Source organism: Euprymna scolopes, chromosome 28, assembly GCF_053919585.1.
Source record: "Euprymna scolopes isolate OS-2025 chromosome 28, ASM5391958v1, whole genome shotgun sequence".
Taxonomy (NCBI): Eukaryota; Metazoa; Mollusca; class Cephalopoda; order Sepiida; family Sepiolidae; genus Euprymna; species Euprymna scolopes.
Genome location: NC_136509.1, coordinates 55,397,396 through 55,412,490, shown reverse-complemented (window position 1 = coordinate 55,412,490; position 15,095 = coordinate 55,397,396). Strand labels below are relative to the sequence as shown.

The 15,095-nt window shown below is 33.3% G+C and overlaps 1 protein-coding gene across 2 annotated transcripts in view; it reads left to right on the top strand.

Moving 5' to 3' along the window:
• LOC145249641 (hepatocyte growth factor receptor-like) overlaps window positions 1-15,095 on the top strand; it is a 247,124-nt gene that overhangs the window by 202,645 nt on the left and 29,384 nt on the right. For both annotated transcript variants that reach the window (XM_080111403.1, XM_080111404.1), the window contains 4 exons: window positions 701-836; window positions 7,097-7,233; window positions 12,774-12,941; window positions 14,055-14,157. In XM_080111403.1, coding sequence (XP_079967529.1) covers window positions 701-836; window positions 7,097-7,233; window positions 12,774-12,941; window positions 14,055-14,157 — 544 coding nt within the window. The remainder of the gene's footprint in view (window positions 1-700; window positions 837-7,096; window positions 7,234-12,773; window positions 12,942-14,054; window positions 14,158-15,095) is intronic.

Genomic DNA, 15,095 nt, shown 5'->3' with positions numbered 1-15,095 from the left:
TCCTCATCTCAAAAATTCAGAAACAGGTTTCTTGTCTAAAATGTTTGAGCAAATAAAAATAGGACAGAAAAATGCTTGTGGTTCAACATGCTTATGGTTCAATTTGAATCGGATAAAGGCTTGGTATCATTTTGGCAGACAAGTACATGTAATGATATCAGCAGGTAGGCTCATTGAAATAGTGGATGAAGATTAATGTAATTATTGCAGAGAGAGGGAAAATGGTTATGTGTTGTCAATTATGTGAGTATAAACGATAGGGAGAAAAGTATTTAAGAAATCGAAATGCATTCTAGTGGATTTAATTTTGTAATAAAATCATGTATAGAGTACTGTTGTCATATTTGGGCTTCAAATAAGATTATTTTTAATTTATTTTATGTTATTGTATTTTTGATTTAAAAAAATATTTGATCAATTGTACATAAAAAAAAAAAATAATGCATAATTATCAGAATTACATTGATACAAGGAACGCCTGAAGTTGTCACATAATTTAGAGATTAGTCGGAGACAAATTGAATCTTTCTCTTAGTCACCAACCAAGGCATCAGGGTTTAGATTCTTCTTCTTCTTCTTCTTCTTCTTCTTCTTCTTCTTCTTCTTCTTCTTCTTCTCATAATCATTATTATTGTTGTTGTCTTTTTTTTTTTTAATAAATTCTGTTCATTTATTATTATTTATGTATTTTTTTCCTTAGCATTTTTTGCCTCACTCAGAATGACCCAAGTATTAATAAAGGAAACATTCATGTGAAGATCAGTTCGGAAGGCACGAAGCCTAACCAGCCGACTATTGAAGGAGAGGATAGAAGCAAAGAACCTTTTTATTTTCTGGTAAACATAAAATATTTGCATTTAAAAATAATAGTAATAATAGGTATCACAAACCAGCTTAGAGTTTAGTATACAGAAATGAGTCAATGTAATTTTAAATTAACTTCAAATTTCAACTTGTGATAACTCATTTGTTTTGAGAGTTAGCATTTGATAAACTTTGAATGAAAACAAAATTTAATCGTTTCTGACTGCACATTTCTTTCTGTGATGTCCTTAATGATTTTTTTTCTAGGTTACTTCGAGTTGGATTACTATTTTAAGTGACGGACGATTTTTTTTTTAATTATGATGTTCTTCAACTTAATGCATATGCTATTGTGTCTCTATGCATATAAAAGAAACTCCATCTATGCATACAAAAGAAACTCCATCTATAAATATAAAAGCGAAAATGTGCGTATGTATGTTTGCTTTTTCTGTATGTCTACAAAAGGCTTTTTTCAGAGAAGCAGTCGGTCGGCTCGCAACTTCTTAAAACTTTTTATATTATATATAAATCATAATATCTCAGAGTTAACAATGGAGCTCGCCTGTCTATTTAATTTGCTCAACTTCAGGAAGATAAATATTCAACATTTGTCGCTCGCCGCATGTGGGTTAGTCTTTTTCCTATAATAAAAGCGACACTAATTCTGGCGGTATTTTCTGTCTATTGGCGGAAATGTCCGAAAGCAATCAGCTTTGATCAATGTGGAAATATTTTCCATATATCAAACACTTGCTATACAATTTGGACAAGGGGAGCTGGTCCCCCCCCCCCCAACATCTTGGGAAAATAAAAATTTTAACAGGTGTTCCCGCAGTAAATGAAATACTATCCCGCAGTCAAACTTGACCTCATTAAGTCATTAAAACGTGCACCTGCCAAATCCAAGTAATTAAATAAATTCAAACGTGTTTCCGTTAGCATCTCGCGGTGGCCCAATGATTAAAACTGTCGCACTCTTTTTTTTTCACACTTTAATTTCCAACTTTGCCTCAACGGTTCGAGTTCAATCCTCATGCTTACCTACCAAAACATGTTTTTTTTTTAAACCCCCCCCCCCCGGAGTTTTGATTTACCCAAAACCACACACACCTCCAAACACCCAGGCAATGCCGGGTACCCCTCGCTAGTCTATCTATATATATAAAAGGCAAAATGTGTGTGACCATTTCGTGTATGTCTTCAAAAGGCTTTTCTCGCACACGCTCCTTGGTTCGTTACGATCGCTTACAACTGTTTCTATAGGTCCTAGATAATAATATCTAGGATTTGGGAAAGTGCGTCGCATCTAGATTTATTTACATCGACTTTTACAAAATTATTGCTATTTTGGCTTCTCGCGTGTTGATTGGGCTTTTTCGTATAAAAAGCGAAACTAATTCAAAGCTAAGTAAGGTTTCTCGGCATCACGCCGGGAAACGTCCAGAAGCAATCAGCTTTGATCAATCTTGTATATCATACAATTGCTATTCAATCTGGACAATTGGGAGCTGCTTTCCCCCTCCTCAACATCTGTTGGGGGAAAAACAGTCAAATTTGGGTAAACAAACCCAGACGCTGCGTGACTTCTATTTGACCTTCTTAATTAGGTCAAATGGAAGCAGCAGAGTTAACTTTTATTGCGCACGCCTGTTTTTATAGTTAAATAAATAAATTCAAACCTGTCTACGTTGTATGCTGCGATGGCCCAATGGTTAACGGCGCACAGTTTTTTTTTTCACACATTAATTTCCAACTCAAGGGTACGGGTTCGATCCTCATACTCACCTACCAAAACATTTTTTTTTATTATTTAACAGTTTTGATTTACCTCTAGACACCCGGGCATCGCCAGGTACCCCCCGCTACTATATATATAAAAGCGAAAATGTATGTATGTGTGTATGTTTGTGTGTCTGCTAAAAACTTTCGACAGACACAACAAAAATTCACAAACTCGGTATCATATTGAAGCTCCATCCTTCGCTCGAAAAATATCAAAAAATTGGCCAAAAACGTTCATTTTTTTTCACCCCAAAATCGACAATTTTCGACAGGGGGCTCAACAAAAATGGTCCTCTCGTGACGACGACCGGTTCTACGCATGCGTCAGATGATGTCATGACCTGATTTACTTTAAATAGTTGAAAAACTGACTAAATTTCATGTACGTCGCGTTAGCTCAGTTGGTTAGCACGTTGGTTCGTTATCTAAACGTTTTGGGTTTGAATTGTGGTGTGAGATGTCTTCTTTTTTTTTTTTTTTTTCAATTTTTTAAATTTAAATATTGAACCAGTGTTATTTAAGCCATTTTTCACGTAACGTTTGTTTTTCTGTTTTTTGTTTTTTACTTCGCTTATCCACCCCCGACCATACACCCAAAAACACCTGGTTACCCACTGATTTTTTAAATTTTAATATTGAAACAGGCTTATTTAAACCATTTTTCTTTATTGTTTTTTCGATTTTTACATTTAACATCGTTCGTTTGCCTTATGTTAGTTTTTTTGTGTTTTTTTTTCAATGTTTTGATTACCCCCCCCCCCCCGCTTAAGTTTTAACGTTGTTTTCTTTTTTCACTTTGCTTATAACAATGCTTACGTTGTCGTCATCATAATGCTCGACGACTTCCGTGCATGCACCTGTCAATTTGGTTCTTACTTAAATAAATTCAAACATCTTTCAGTAACTCATTCTTGCTGCCCAATTCCATTTTCAAACTTCGCCTCAGGGCTTTGGGTTCGATCTTACCCTCCTCCCCCGGTTTCTTTTTTATTTAACACCACACACACCTCCAAACACCCGGGCAACGCCGGGTACCCCCGCTAGTCTATATATATAAAAGCGAAAATGTGTTTGTGTTTGTGTATTTGTATGTCTTACAAAAACTTTCGACAGAGGCGACGGATTTTCACGAGTTTGGTATCATTTTGAAGCTTGACATCTTGGACGACAAATATCGAAAAATTGTGCAAAAACATTCATTCCTTCATCCTTAACGGCTCTTTTTTACAAGGAGGGGTGAAAAAAATGGTATCTTGAAGATGGCTTTATGCATGCGTCAATACGTGCAAAAGACGTACATTGAATTCATTTTAACTGTTATAAAAACCACCCTACTTTCATCCACGTGTCTATAGCGCGATGAGTTAAGTGACAGCGTCGTTATCTAAAGATTTCCGGTTCGATCCCAGTTATCAGATATACTTTTTTTCTCGATTTTTAAACATTTAATATTGAAACGAGGTTATTTACACCATTTTTTTTTTGCTTTTGTTTTTTTTTTTCCTTTTTAGGGTTTTTGTTTATCCGATTGTTTTAAAGAAGTTTTACGTCCGTTCGCTGTTTTATTTGTTTTGTTTTTTTCCGATTTTTTAAAAAAGTTTAAACAGAGTTATTAATTCGCTTATTCTTTGCCCCCCCCCTACTACACACCTCCAAACACCCGGGCAACGCCGTCCTTTTTTTTTGGGGGGGGGGTGTTTTTCCGATTTTTTAAAAGAAGTTTTATGTTCGTTAGCTGTTTTTTTTGTTTGGGTTTTTCCGATTTTTTAAGAAGTTCTTTACTCCCCCCCTACACACACACCGCCAAACACCTGGGCAACGCCGGGTACTCCCGCTAGTCTGCAAGAAAAAAGAGTCATAAGGCTTAATATAAGGTTTTAACTTATCTTTTACAAAAATATTCAAATTGAAACTTTTCTGAATTAATTTTTTGTCCTATTATCAAACTGTATTTGTATCTGTTTTTGGATTTCGTTATAAACGATATAACTATATATACATATATATATATTTAAAACTTTACAGAAGGTCAGAAAAAACTCTCTCTCTCTCTCTCTCTCTATATATATATATATATATATATATTAGTGGCCTAGCAAGACCACAGGGGAGACAACTAAGCAAAAAATTCCAAAGTAAAATTCATCCCAAAGCAGCAAAACTAAATCTGGCTTGTTAGGACACTATACGTCAAAATGTATGCTAATTTGGGTATGGTTTATTGGTTTGAAAATATAGGTTCTTTTTAATCAATTATCATAAAATTTTAACCAAAGAATAGTATTATAATCTTCTAAAAGCCTGCAAATCTTCATGTAGTTTCCCCCATAGAACCAAAGATATGAGCATTTCAATATTCAATTTGGCAACGAGTATAGATATATCCATATATAGATATACCATTTTTTGGAGCAATTTTATAAGTTCAAAATCTCGGAAACTACTGATCAGAATTTATCAAATAAAGGCTCGTTGGAAGGCTAATGACCTGAATTGTGTACATTACTGTTTCAAGAAGTGGATCTCACTTTTCCATATTAATTTAATGTAAAATGAACACCCACTTTATGGCCACCTTGGCTATAAAGTGGATTTCATTTTACGTTACATCAATATAGAAAAATGATCCCCCCCCCTTTATAATTTATTCATATCTTGGAAACTACACGTTTCCTAGGGTTTTTACTGTTATTTTTGTTTTCAGCACCCTCGAAAACCTATAATATTGGTAATTTTAAAGGATTTTTTTATGGATGGAAAAATGCTGCACCTTTACCAATATTTCAATCATAATCATTTGTTTTCCTAGTTTTGCATATGAATTACAAAATATCTGATATTTCTCAAAACCTCTGGCCTTGATGGAGGAGAGACAAAAACTTGTTGCTATGGTTTCAAATGATCTGAAATAACAGCAAGGGAAGACTCGATTCCAAATATTTCTCATATGTTATATCACCCCTCTTTTGGAAATAGCGTACGATTATGAATATCCCCAGTATCAAATAATCTTAAGACACTGTGAAATTTACTTTATGTATGAAAACCTAAAAAGGGAGATATAACATATCAGAAATATTTGGAATCAAGTTTCGCCCTTGCTGTTATTTCAGATCATTTGAAACCATAGCAGCAAGTTTTAGTCTCTCCTCCATCAAGGCCAGAGGTTTCGGGGATATATATATATATATATATATATATATATATATATATATATATATATATATATATATATATATATATATATATATAATTTATCAGCAAGTTAGAATACAGTGGATTCGGTTTCAATCTTAGCCTGAAGAGCTTTGATTATATATATGCTCTCTACCTCTTTGTTGGTTGAGCAATGTAGTAAGTAAAATCGTTAGCTATCACTAGCGATAATGCAAAGATCTTCATAAAAATGAATAGATCTGATATTGTTCATATAAGTAGTAAGATTTCCCTTACTTGCTTATACAGATGGCAAATTGGATAAAACCTTGGACTGTCGAAACAACAACTGGGTTCTTATGTAGCTTGAAGCCCTTTCACATGTCTTGCTACACTGAAGACCTGTGATGCAATAAAAGAACTTGTGGATGACTCTATATATATCAAATAACCTCAGATATAATAACAGTGCAATGAAGTGTCCTATTGAAAACTAATTGCTGGTAGAAGTAGTAGAAAATCTGAGTGTGAGAGTGAAAATTCCTCCGATTTAATGTATAAATGATTATTTTTGTCATCTTTTTCAAAAAATGTAACAATTATTGAAAGTGACAAAAAATGCATATGTTCTGAAACAATACATCAGCAATTTATATAACAATACAACAGAATTTACTAATATGGCGAGATTTTAATGGTTTGTGTTTGTTATTAAGATTTCATGAGAGAATGAGCAAGTGATATTTGTGGTAAAATTGAAGGGATGATAAAAGGCAGGGATTCTAAAGTGTAAAAAGTGTTTGAATATCAGCTAAGAAAATCCCAGCAAAAGAAAACTGATCATGGAAAGGGGGAATTTTTATTTAGCCGAGATGATGTGAAAATGTGTGAAGAAATTTGAATTTATTGCCAATATGTTAAGTCTATGGATTGATGACAAAATGGGGAAAAGAGGAAAATTAATATGGATGTCATTTACAAAATAAAATAACAAAAACTCTTTCTAGATTTTGTGAAAACTGGACATATTAGTACTTAATTTTATAGCCATCTTCTAATATTATATTCTGAAAGTATAATTTATCATGTAATATAATAGCATTTTGTGATCATTTATTTCAATAGCTTTTGAGAACTTGAAGGATAAAGTCTTTTATCAAATTGGCTGGATTTAGCTTTGAATAATCCAATGCAGGTTACATATACCCAATTAAACAACAAGGAAACTAAACTGCATGTATAAATATTTGCACATATTAAGAATTTGTAGCAGAAAAACTTTTATTTTTTGTTGGAGAAACTCTTTCCTATTTTTCATTGGTTTTAATTATTTTCTTTCATCTTTCAACAGATTCCAGAGATCTATAACTTTACACCAACTTATGGTCCCAAGTCTGGCGGTACCAAGTGTAACATTACTGGTAAAAATTTGGATATTGGCTCATCTTTCAGTGTCCACATACTTGACCAAAAGATCACTGTCCAAAAGTAAGTTACAAATAAAAAAGATGGGCGAATTCTATTTATGTTTTAAATAGGATTATGAAAGAAAAGTAGCTGAATGTGTGATTTCTTCCAGTTTTTGTTGAGACGTTTTGCTTACAAGGATGTTCGACTCTTGTTAGCAGTTTGCAGTGTTATCTAACAGGCAGTATCTATGGGAAATAACTGACTTTTCGGTTCATGAAATCCAATTTGGGTAACTCTGTATCCTGCATACTTTCTTAGGTTATGAAAAAAAAAAAGAAACTATATCTGTATAAATAGGAGAAGGGTAACTTGTAACCTGTTAGCATGTTAGTTTATTATTCTGATTTATGTTTTTAATAAAAACAAAATTACACTATTTAGTCATAAAATAATTATGTAACATGTATTGGTTTTAATGAAAGAAAATGTGTATTTGTCGACTGTGAAAGCTTTTAAGAGAAATAAATCTATTTAGGATAATGAATGAGGTAATAACCACAGAAACCACAGAATGGAATTTTAATGTAAATAAAGTAGAATATGTAAATAAACGATTCTATTTTAGACGCCATTTGCAGTTTTGTATTTGCAATAAATGCAGTGATCTGATTGGCCATAAATCAGTGGCTGTTCGTGTATATAACTGTGGAACTACAGCACCTCCAAGTGATTTCTACTCAATATTATTGATAAAATAAAAAGTAATACAACTATCTTTTTATTATTTTATTCTTTCTTTTTATGTGTACATTTTAAAATCTGAATTCATGTAAAAATAAAAATAAAAACTTCTTACTTAATGTTTGCTCTTGTATGTATGCGCGAATTAAACAATGGCACAAAAAGACAACAGAGAACTGTCATTTCTTGTAGCGATGATGTCGACATGTCTCCGATGTTAGTGAAATACAGTTTTGTTTGGACTCTTCATGTGCTGTGCTTATATGCCATCTACCATGTTTTGGAACATGATATAAAGTGTGGAATTTGGTGCCCATTCTGCTAAAAATGTCCACTAAGAAAATCAAGAGAAAAACTGGGAAGTTTGTGTTGGATTTAGTTTTTGCTTAAAATAACGACTGGATAATATTATTACCTGATCAAAGATTACTAAGCTTATTTGCATATTGAATAAAGATGATGTAAAAGCCTTGCAAAAACAAATATTTTTTTAAACCTGTTTCATTTCAAAAAATGTTTTTTTTTAAATTAGAAATGTGTGTATAAGAAAACGTGCTTGTTAATAAAATTTTTTTTACTCACAAGTATTTTTAATTTTACATTGAATTTGTTAGTAGACAAAGATAGATAATATGCAAAACTTTTTTTTTTCTTTTCAATTCTATGAAAGAAAAATTCTTCCAGACTGAGACAATTTTCATTTTGTCCCAATCCAGACCACGTCTTTTTTGGGGGGAAGCTACATTAAAATTTGATTTTACTATGTCTGCAACTAAATATCTAATATGACCCTCCCCCCCCAATTTCTCAAAATAAATTTTTCTTCACGTTAAAAACTGGCCTTGTATCTTCATTTGCTCCTGTGAGAAGGCAAGTTAATAGCAAATTCTTTTCATAAAAATAATTTGTAAAAAGATTTGAAAAAAAAATTGTTTATTTTTACATGTTTTTTTTTGTTTGTTTATTTACAGAAAAAACTTTTTTTTTATTGTGTAAAGTTTACAAACGTTTGATTAAAAAAGTTTTGTGTGTTATCCGTTTTCAGCGTGCTAACAAGTTAATGGCAAAGTTAGAAGTGCATATTTAAAAGAAAAACATAATTTTATGAAGTAGCATCCCCACTTATTTTAGCCATGATGCCATAGATGATTAGTCGATACAAATTACCAGTATATTCAGCATAATATCGAATTTTTAATCAAACAAATGGTTGAAACCATTGCCAAAAGGGAAAATATGATAGAAAAAAAATGAAATCTGCTTCATTCGAAACCTTAACCCTTATCTAATAATTATTTTTTAAAAAACAAACATTTTCACCTGGTCAAAATGATAAGACCACTGATAATTTATCCAACAAAAGGCAATTATAAATTACTAAAAAGGGTCTCAGTATTTAGTATAGCCTCCATTATTACGAATTACTTCAAAAATTACCTCGGCATGCTTGCGACTAAGTTTTTTATCAGTTGCGAAGGAATTTTATCCCATGTACTGAAAACTGAATCAGAAAGTTCCTTTATCGAATCATACTGGGTTCCATCCTTGAACACTTCCTTTGCTATCCATCCCCAAAGATTTTCAATGGGATTGAGGTCCGGAGAACATGCTGGATGATCTAACAATTCTATATCATTTGAAGAAAAGTATCCTCGTGCTTGTCGAGAAGTGTGTATCGCAGCGTTGTCTTGCTGGAAAATCCAATTTATTCCACACAGATGTGTAGCTTCAGTCCTGATAGAAGCATTTTCAAGCATTGAAATGTACTTCAATGATGTTTGCCGGCCTTTCGCTACTTGCAACTTTAGGATCCCAGCTGACGAAAAAGCATCCCAGATCATTAAAGATCCTCCTCCACTATGCCGAGTTGAAAATGTCTCTTTGCACAAATTTTTATCATGCCAATAGTGTTGAAATCCATCTGGACCATCTAGATTAAACTTTTTCTCATCGGAGAAAATTACATTTTCCCACTTCTCTTCATCCCAAGTCTGGTATTTGGCGGCATATTTAAGTCGGTTAGTTTTGTGCTGTTCAAGAAGACGTGGTTTCTGCAGTCTCTTTAAATGATTGAAACCCTTCATTTTCAGATGTCTTCTGATGGTTTTAGGACTACATTCTGCTGCTGTTTGGCTTTTCAATCGACTTGAGCTCATACTGCAGTTTTTTTTTTTAAACTTCTTCTGATACGGCAATCCAGTGATGGGGTTATTTTTTTTGGTCGATCTGGACTCTTTTTGTGCCCATATTGATCTGGATTGCTTTAAAAAATTGTGATGACCGTTTTGCTACGATTCACTTCGTTTGTAATGGATCTATGGGAGAATCCACCCCTATTAAGCTCAAAGATCCTTCCTCTCTCAAGCTCTGATAATGGTTTCCCTTTCGCCATTTATAATTTAGTAAAATGTTTTTATCCACTAACAAGTTGCTTTTAGTAACATAGAAAGTTTTTTGTTAATTCATTTTTATTTCGGACTATTGGTTTTTGTTTATTCACAACATTTCGACCAACTATTCCTCTGGCCTTCGTCAGGTGGTAACCGCGACGGATAGGAACTTCGAATCTCCTAACTGCATTCTCAGCCATCACTGTCATCCGTAGTTGTTGTCGTCTCACCACATTTTGGCCAATTAACCTCTGGCACACTTTGGGTGGGATTGAAACCGCTATCTTCAGACAATGTTCATCTGGAACTGTAGAGATTCAACGTCTCTATCAACTGCACCACGGGCCCCGAAGGGCAATCAAGGTTGGATTCTTTGATCTTATAAATCCACGTTTATTTATCTGATCTTCTATAGTCGGGTCCGTACCGATTGGTATATATATATATTATTCCTTAATTGGAATTCATTTTTTGAGATGAGCATTATATATTAATTTATTTTTATTTCGGACTACTATTCTCATCTTTATTAGTTTGTTGTTTTTCATCTTTTATTGGTTTTGTTTATTCACAACGTTTCGGCCAACTATTCCTCTGGCCTTCGTCAGGTGGTAACCGCGACAGATAGGAACTTCGAATCTCCTAACTGCATTCTCAGCCATCACTGCCATCCGTAGTTGTTGTCGTCTCACCACATTTTGGCCAATAAAAAAGATCAAAAACAACAACTATTAAAGATGAGAATAATAGTCCGAAATAAAAATAAATTAATATATAATGCTCATCTAAAAAATGAATTCTGATTAAGGAATAATATATATATAAAGCTTTTTGTATTCATTTTTTCAAAACTAGCCAATTTTGGTCTTATCATTTTGACCAGGTGAAAATGTTTGTTTTTTAAAAAATAATTATTAGATCAGGGTTAAGGTTTTGAATGAAGCAGATTTCATTTTTTTTCTATCTATATATCTATAAAAGTGAACATGTCTGTCTGTCTGTCTACATTTCCCTATGCAATAACTCTGTCAATTTTTAGTCTACAGACTCGAAATTTGATATGCAGTGTACTGAGATTTGGGAAAATCGATGTCATCGGGTTTCGGCCAGAAATTTGGTTGTTAAGGGGTCAAAGTTCAACGATTTGACCTTTGAGAACTCTACCAAACTCATCCGACAATTTTGGGTCTAAACACTTGAAACTTTAGATATAGGTTCCTTAGACATGGATCTCACTTAATAACTTGACTTGAGCCAAAAACAGTAAATGTTAAGGGGTCATAATAGGGGTCAAAGTTTTAAAAAAAATTGACCTCTGCGGTCTCTATCAAATTACTCAGACAATTTCTGGTCAAATATTTGAAATTTTACATAAAGAGAATTCAGAGATAGGGCAAGCTTTTTAATTGGTTTGGGTCAAAAAATTTTAGTTACCAATATATAAATGTATGTATGTATGTATGTTTGCATGTCTGCCTAAAACTTTCGACAGAGGCGGCGGATTTTACCAAGATCAGTATCGTTTTAAAGTTCGACCTTTCATACGACAAATATTGAAAAATTGGCTAAAAACATTAATATCTTCACCTTCAACTAGGCACTTTTCTGCAGAGGAGGGTTTGCTTTTTCGCCGATATTTTGGAAAGTCATCCTCTCCTTTCGATTGTCTAACCTTAATTTAAACAAAAGTCACTTCCGGTTTGGTGGTGGTTGTAATAGCAAAGAAGTCAGGGTTTTTTTTTCCCCGTCCTTTTCCTTCTTCACGGTATGGGTTCGAGCCTGCCTTCCTACTACCACTTTTTTTTTTGCTTAACAGACACATCCAAGCACCCGGGCAACGCCGGGCTGAAATGCTAGTAATTACTATAATTCTTTAGCTAGCCAGTATCTATTGATTTTTGGGGGAGAAAGCTATCAATGACAAACTGTGAGCAATAGACTGGCTTTATTTTATTATACAGATTATACCCAATCCCCCCCCCCGCTTCCCACCAAAGGACTAACTTGTCTTTTGGAGAAGTGTTACTTAAAGATATTTCGGTTTATTCTCATCTTGGTTGTTAGATACTTAAAATTTCAATTGATGTAACCCTAACCTTCTTTCAGTGGATCTTTTCAAACTTTGGAATCCTTCTGTCGAGTAGATGATCAGAGGTTACATCGACCAAAATATTGTAATATGAGAATATGAACAATAGAAATTATCGGCCCTCTGAAGACATGTCCAGTATTGTCTTTTAAGTTTTAATCTGAACTTTTTTTAACTTTAAATCTTATTCTATGTTACATAACTAGACTTAACCAATCAGAAACATATATTTTCAGCTGAAGGGAGGGGGGGGGCTATGATCAAGTCTTGTCATGCATACTTAAGTAAATCTGTCAAACTACATTTAACTCTAAAACATAAAACTGCCAAATGATATTTTTTCAAATGTCAAATCTTATAAATTTGGGTTTTGCTGAAACTTTTTTATTTTCTTTCAGACGGATGCAAGATAAAGTATTTGCCATAACACCCAAAGTGAGAAGTTTAATTAGTAATGTATTGAAGATACAAATTGATAACCAGACGCTGTTTACAAAAAAGCCCTACAACTTCACACAAGATCCGATAATTCTTGATGTTGAATCACCAGTACATACAATTAAAAGGTAAAAAAAATGTTTTTATTACTTTTTCTCACTTACAAATTAAGTAAATTATAAAAAAGGAAAAAAATGTATTTTGCAGATGCATTCGTTACCACATTCGGAGTTGCAATCTATTATTTTACTATGTAAATGCATCCATCGTCCATGTGTATAATGTTTTTTAAATGTTTTTTTCGACTTTCATCGAATATGTTTTTCATACTTGAAGTTTTTGTGTCCCTTTTGGAAAATTTGAAGATAGTTGCTATCTTTAATCTTTCCAATCTTTCACAAAAACTTAATATATGTTTTTCCCTGTGCAGGCGGCATAGACATACCTGATATAGACGGATTACTCCTCTTGATGAGATATCAAATCATCCATCTAGGATGACGAAAACTGATGTAAAACTTGTGGATTAACTTTAAACATCTTCGCAAGAAACTACTGGTCGAAAAACTTCTTAAAACAAAAATATCAACCGTACAATTGTTTACGCAATGCTTGTTGCATGTCTTTGTATTCTTCATTATTTATTAGCCAAATGCAGAGGTTCCTTGATACTTTAAAGGCACTCAGAGCTTGGTTTTGCTTTCTGACTAACACAGTGAATACCGTTTCCCGATCTTTCTCTCTCTTTCTCTCTCTGAGCAACTTGGGAATACTTGCTTATCACTTAGTTTCACACAACTAGTTAAAGGGATAAATTTGACAACTTGTCTAGCTGCTACTGACTGATAGTACCGGAGGCCTCCATGCCAAGTACACATTTTTTTTTTTTTTGCTATATCTTCTGTTTCTAAATTTTTACGTTAATTTTTCTTCTCTCATATCCGCTTGGAAATTTGAAAATAATATGAAATCTTTCCTTTTCAACTTCTAAATTTTTATGAAACTATTTAGAGTCAGTGTGTACTACTATAGAGAAAACCGCAAAAGGGATGTTTTCAGTAGCGCTCTAGGGGTCAGTGTCCTGTAATTGATAGAAACTGATTTGTTTGATCTCTAAATAAAATAAAATTTCAAAGATGCAGATATAAAAATGGTGAAAGAAATCATTATTGATAGAACAGATTTTTTTTTTGTTGTTGTTGTTTTTTAATTAATTAAAGCAACTTTTTTGCTTTTCCCAGCGGTGGCATCGATATAGTTTTTAATGGAAAATATTTGAACACAGTCCAGGAACCGAGTTTGAGTGGAGTCATTGTGAAGAATGGACAAGTTTTACATCCAGAGGTAAGTTAGTCTTTAAAATCTTTAAAATAAAAATAGTGTAGTAGTTAAGTCCCTTGTATAATTCGGAAGTCGAGAAGGGTTGTTGCCCTTTGTTTACTGTAATGGTGTTTCAAAAATAAAGTATGTAATTGCTCAGCTCTCGCCTTATTCATTCATTATTGTAGTCATCCTATCCTATAACCCCCCCCCCCATAACATCACAGTTTTTATCCAAGGTTTCTTCTGTTTCTGAATGTGTGAAGAAAAACCTAGAACATTTAAATGCACATATGTGTGTTCCAAATGCAAGGGAAATAAATACATTTATAAATCGATTAATCCTATAAGAATAATGTTTTGAAAAAAATTGGAGGGGGGGGTGCTCAAAATATACATAATTGATTTTTTTTTTTTAATTAATTTTTAGCCGGCAATTGCTTTTTTTGTTTTGTTTTCAATGTTGACATTTTTATGTTTTGTATTAGAATAAGCAAGTACTGATGTATTTGAGCTGTGTTGTTTAAAGTTAGCAGAAGAAAAGGAGAAAAACAGATCAAACGAACAGAGGTCTTACCGCATGTGTGTCAGGTGAGGTTGGGCGAAAGAGAGAGAGAAGTCTAGATGGCGCCCATAGTTTTAAAGGGTGTGCTCTGGTGGAAGTCACGCGAAATCATGCAGGAAACATGTGTAAAAGGAGTTGACAGGTTAGGTCGAAGAGAAGCAGATAGAGGAAGGTTGGTGTCAGTGGTGATCTCAAACCCGGCGGTTGTTGGCTTGCAAAGACAAATTCTTTTTTTTTATTTCTTTAATTTTGTTGTACTAAACCAGGAACACTTCAAGCTGTCCTAAATTTGTGGCTACAGAAAATTTTGTTCATGTGATATTTTTGTACATGGTGTAATTTAGAAAAAACAACAGAGCTGTGAGGAAGAAGATAATGGAATACCAAAGTCTTATAT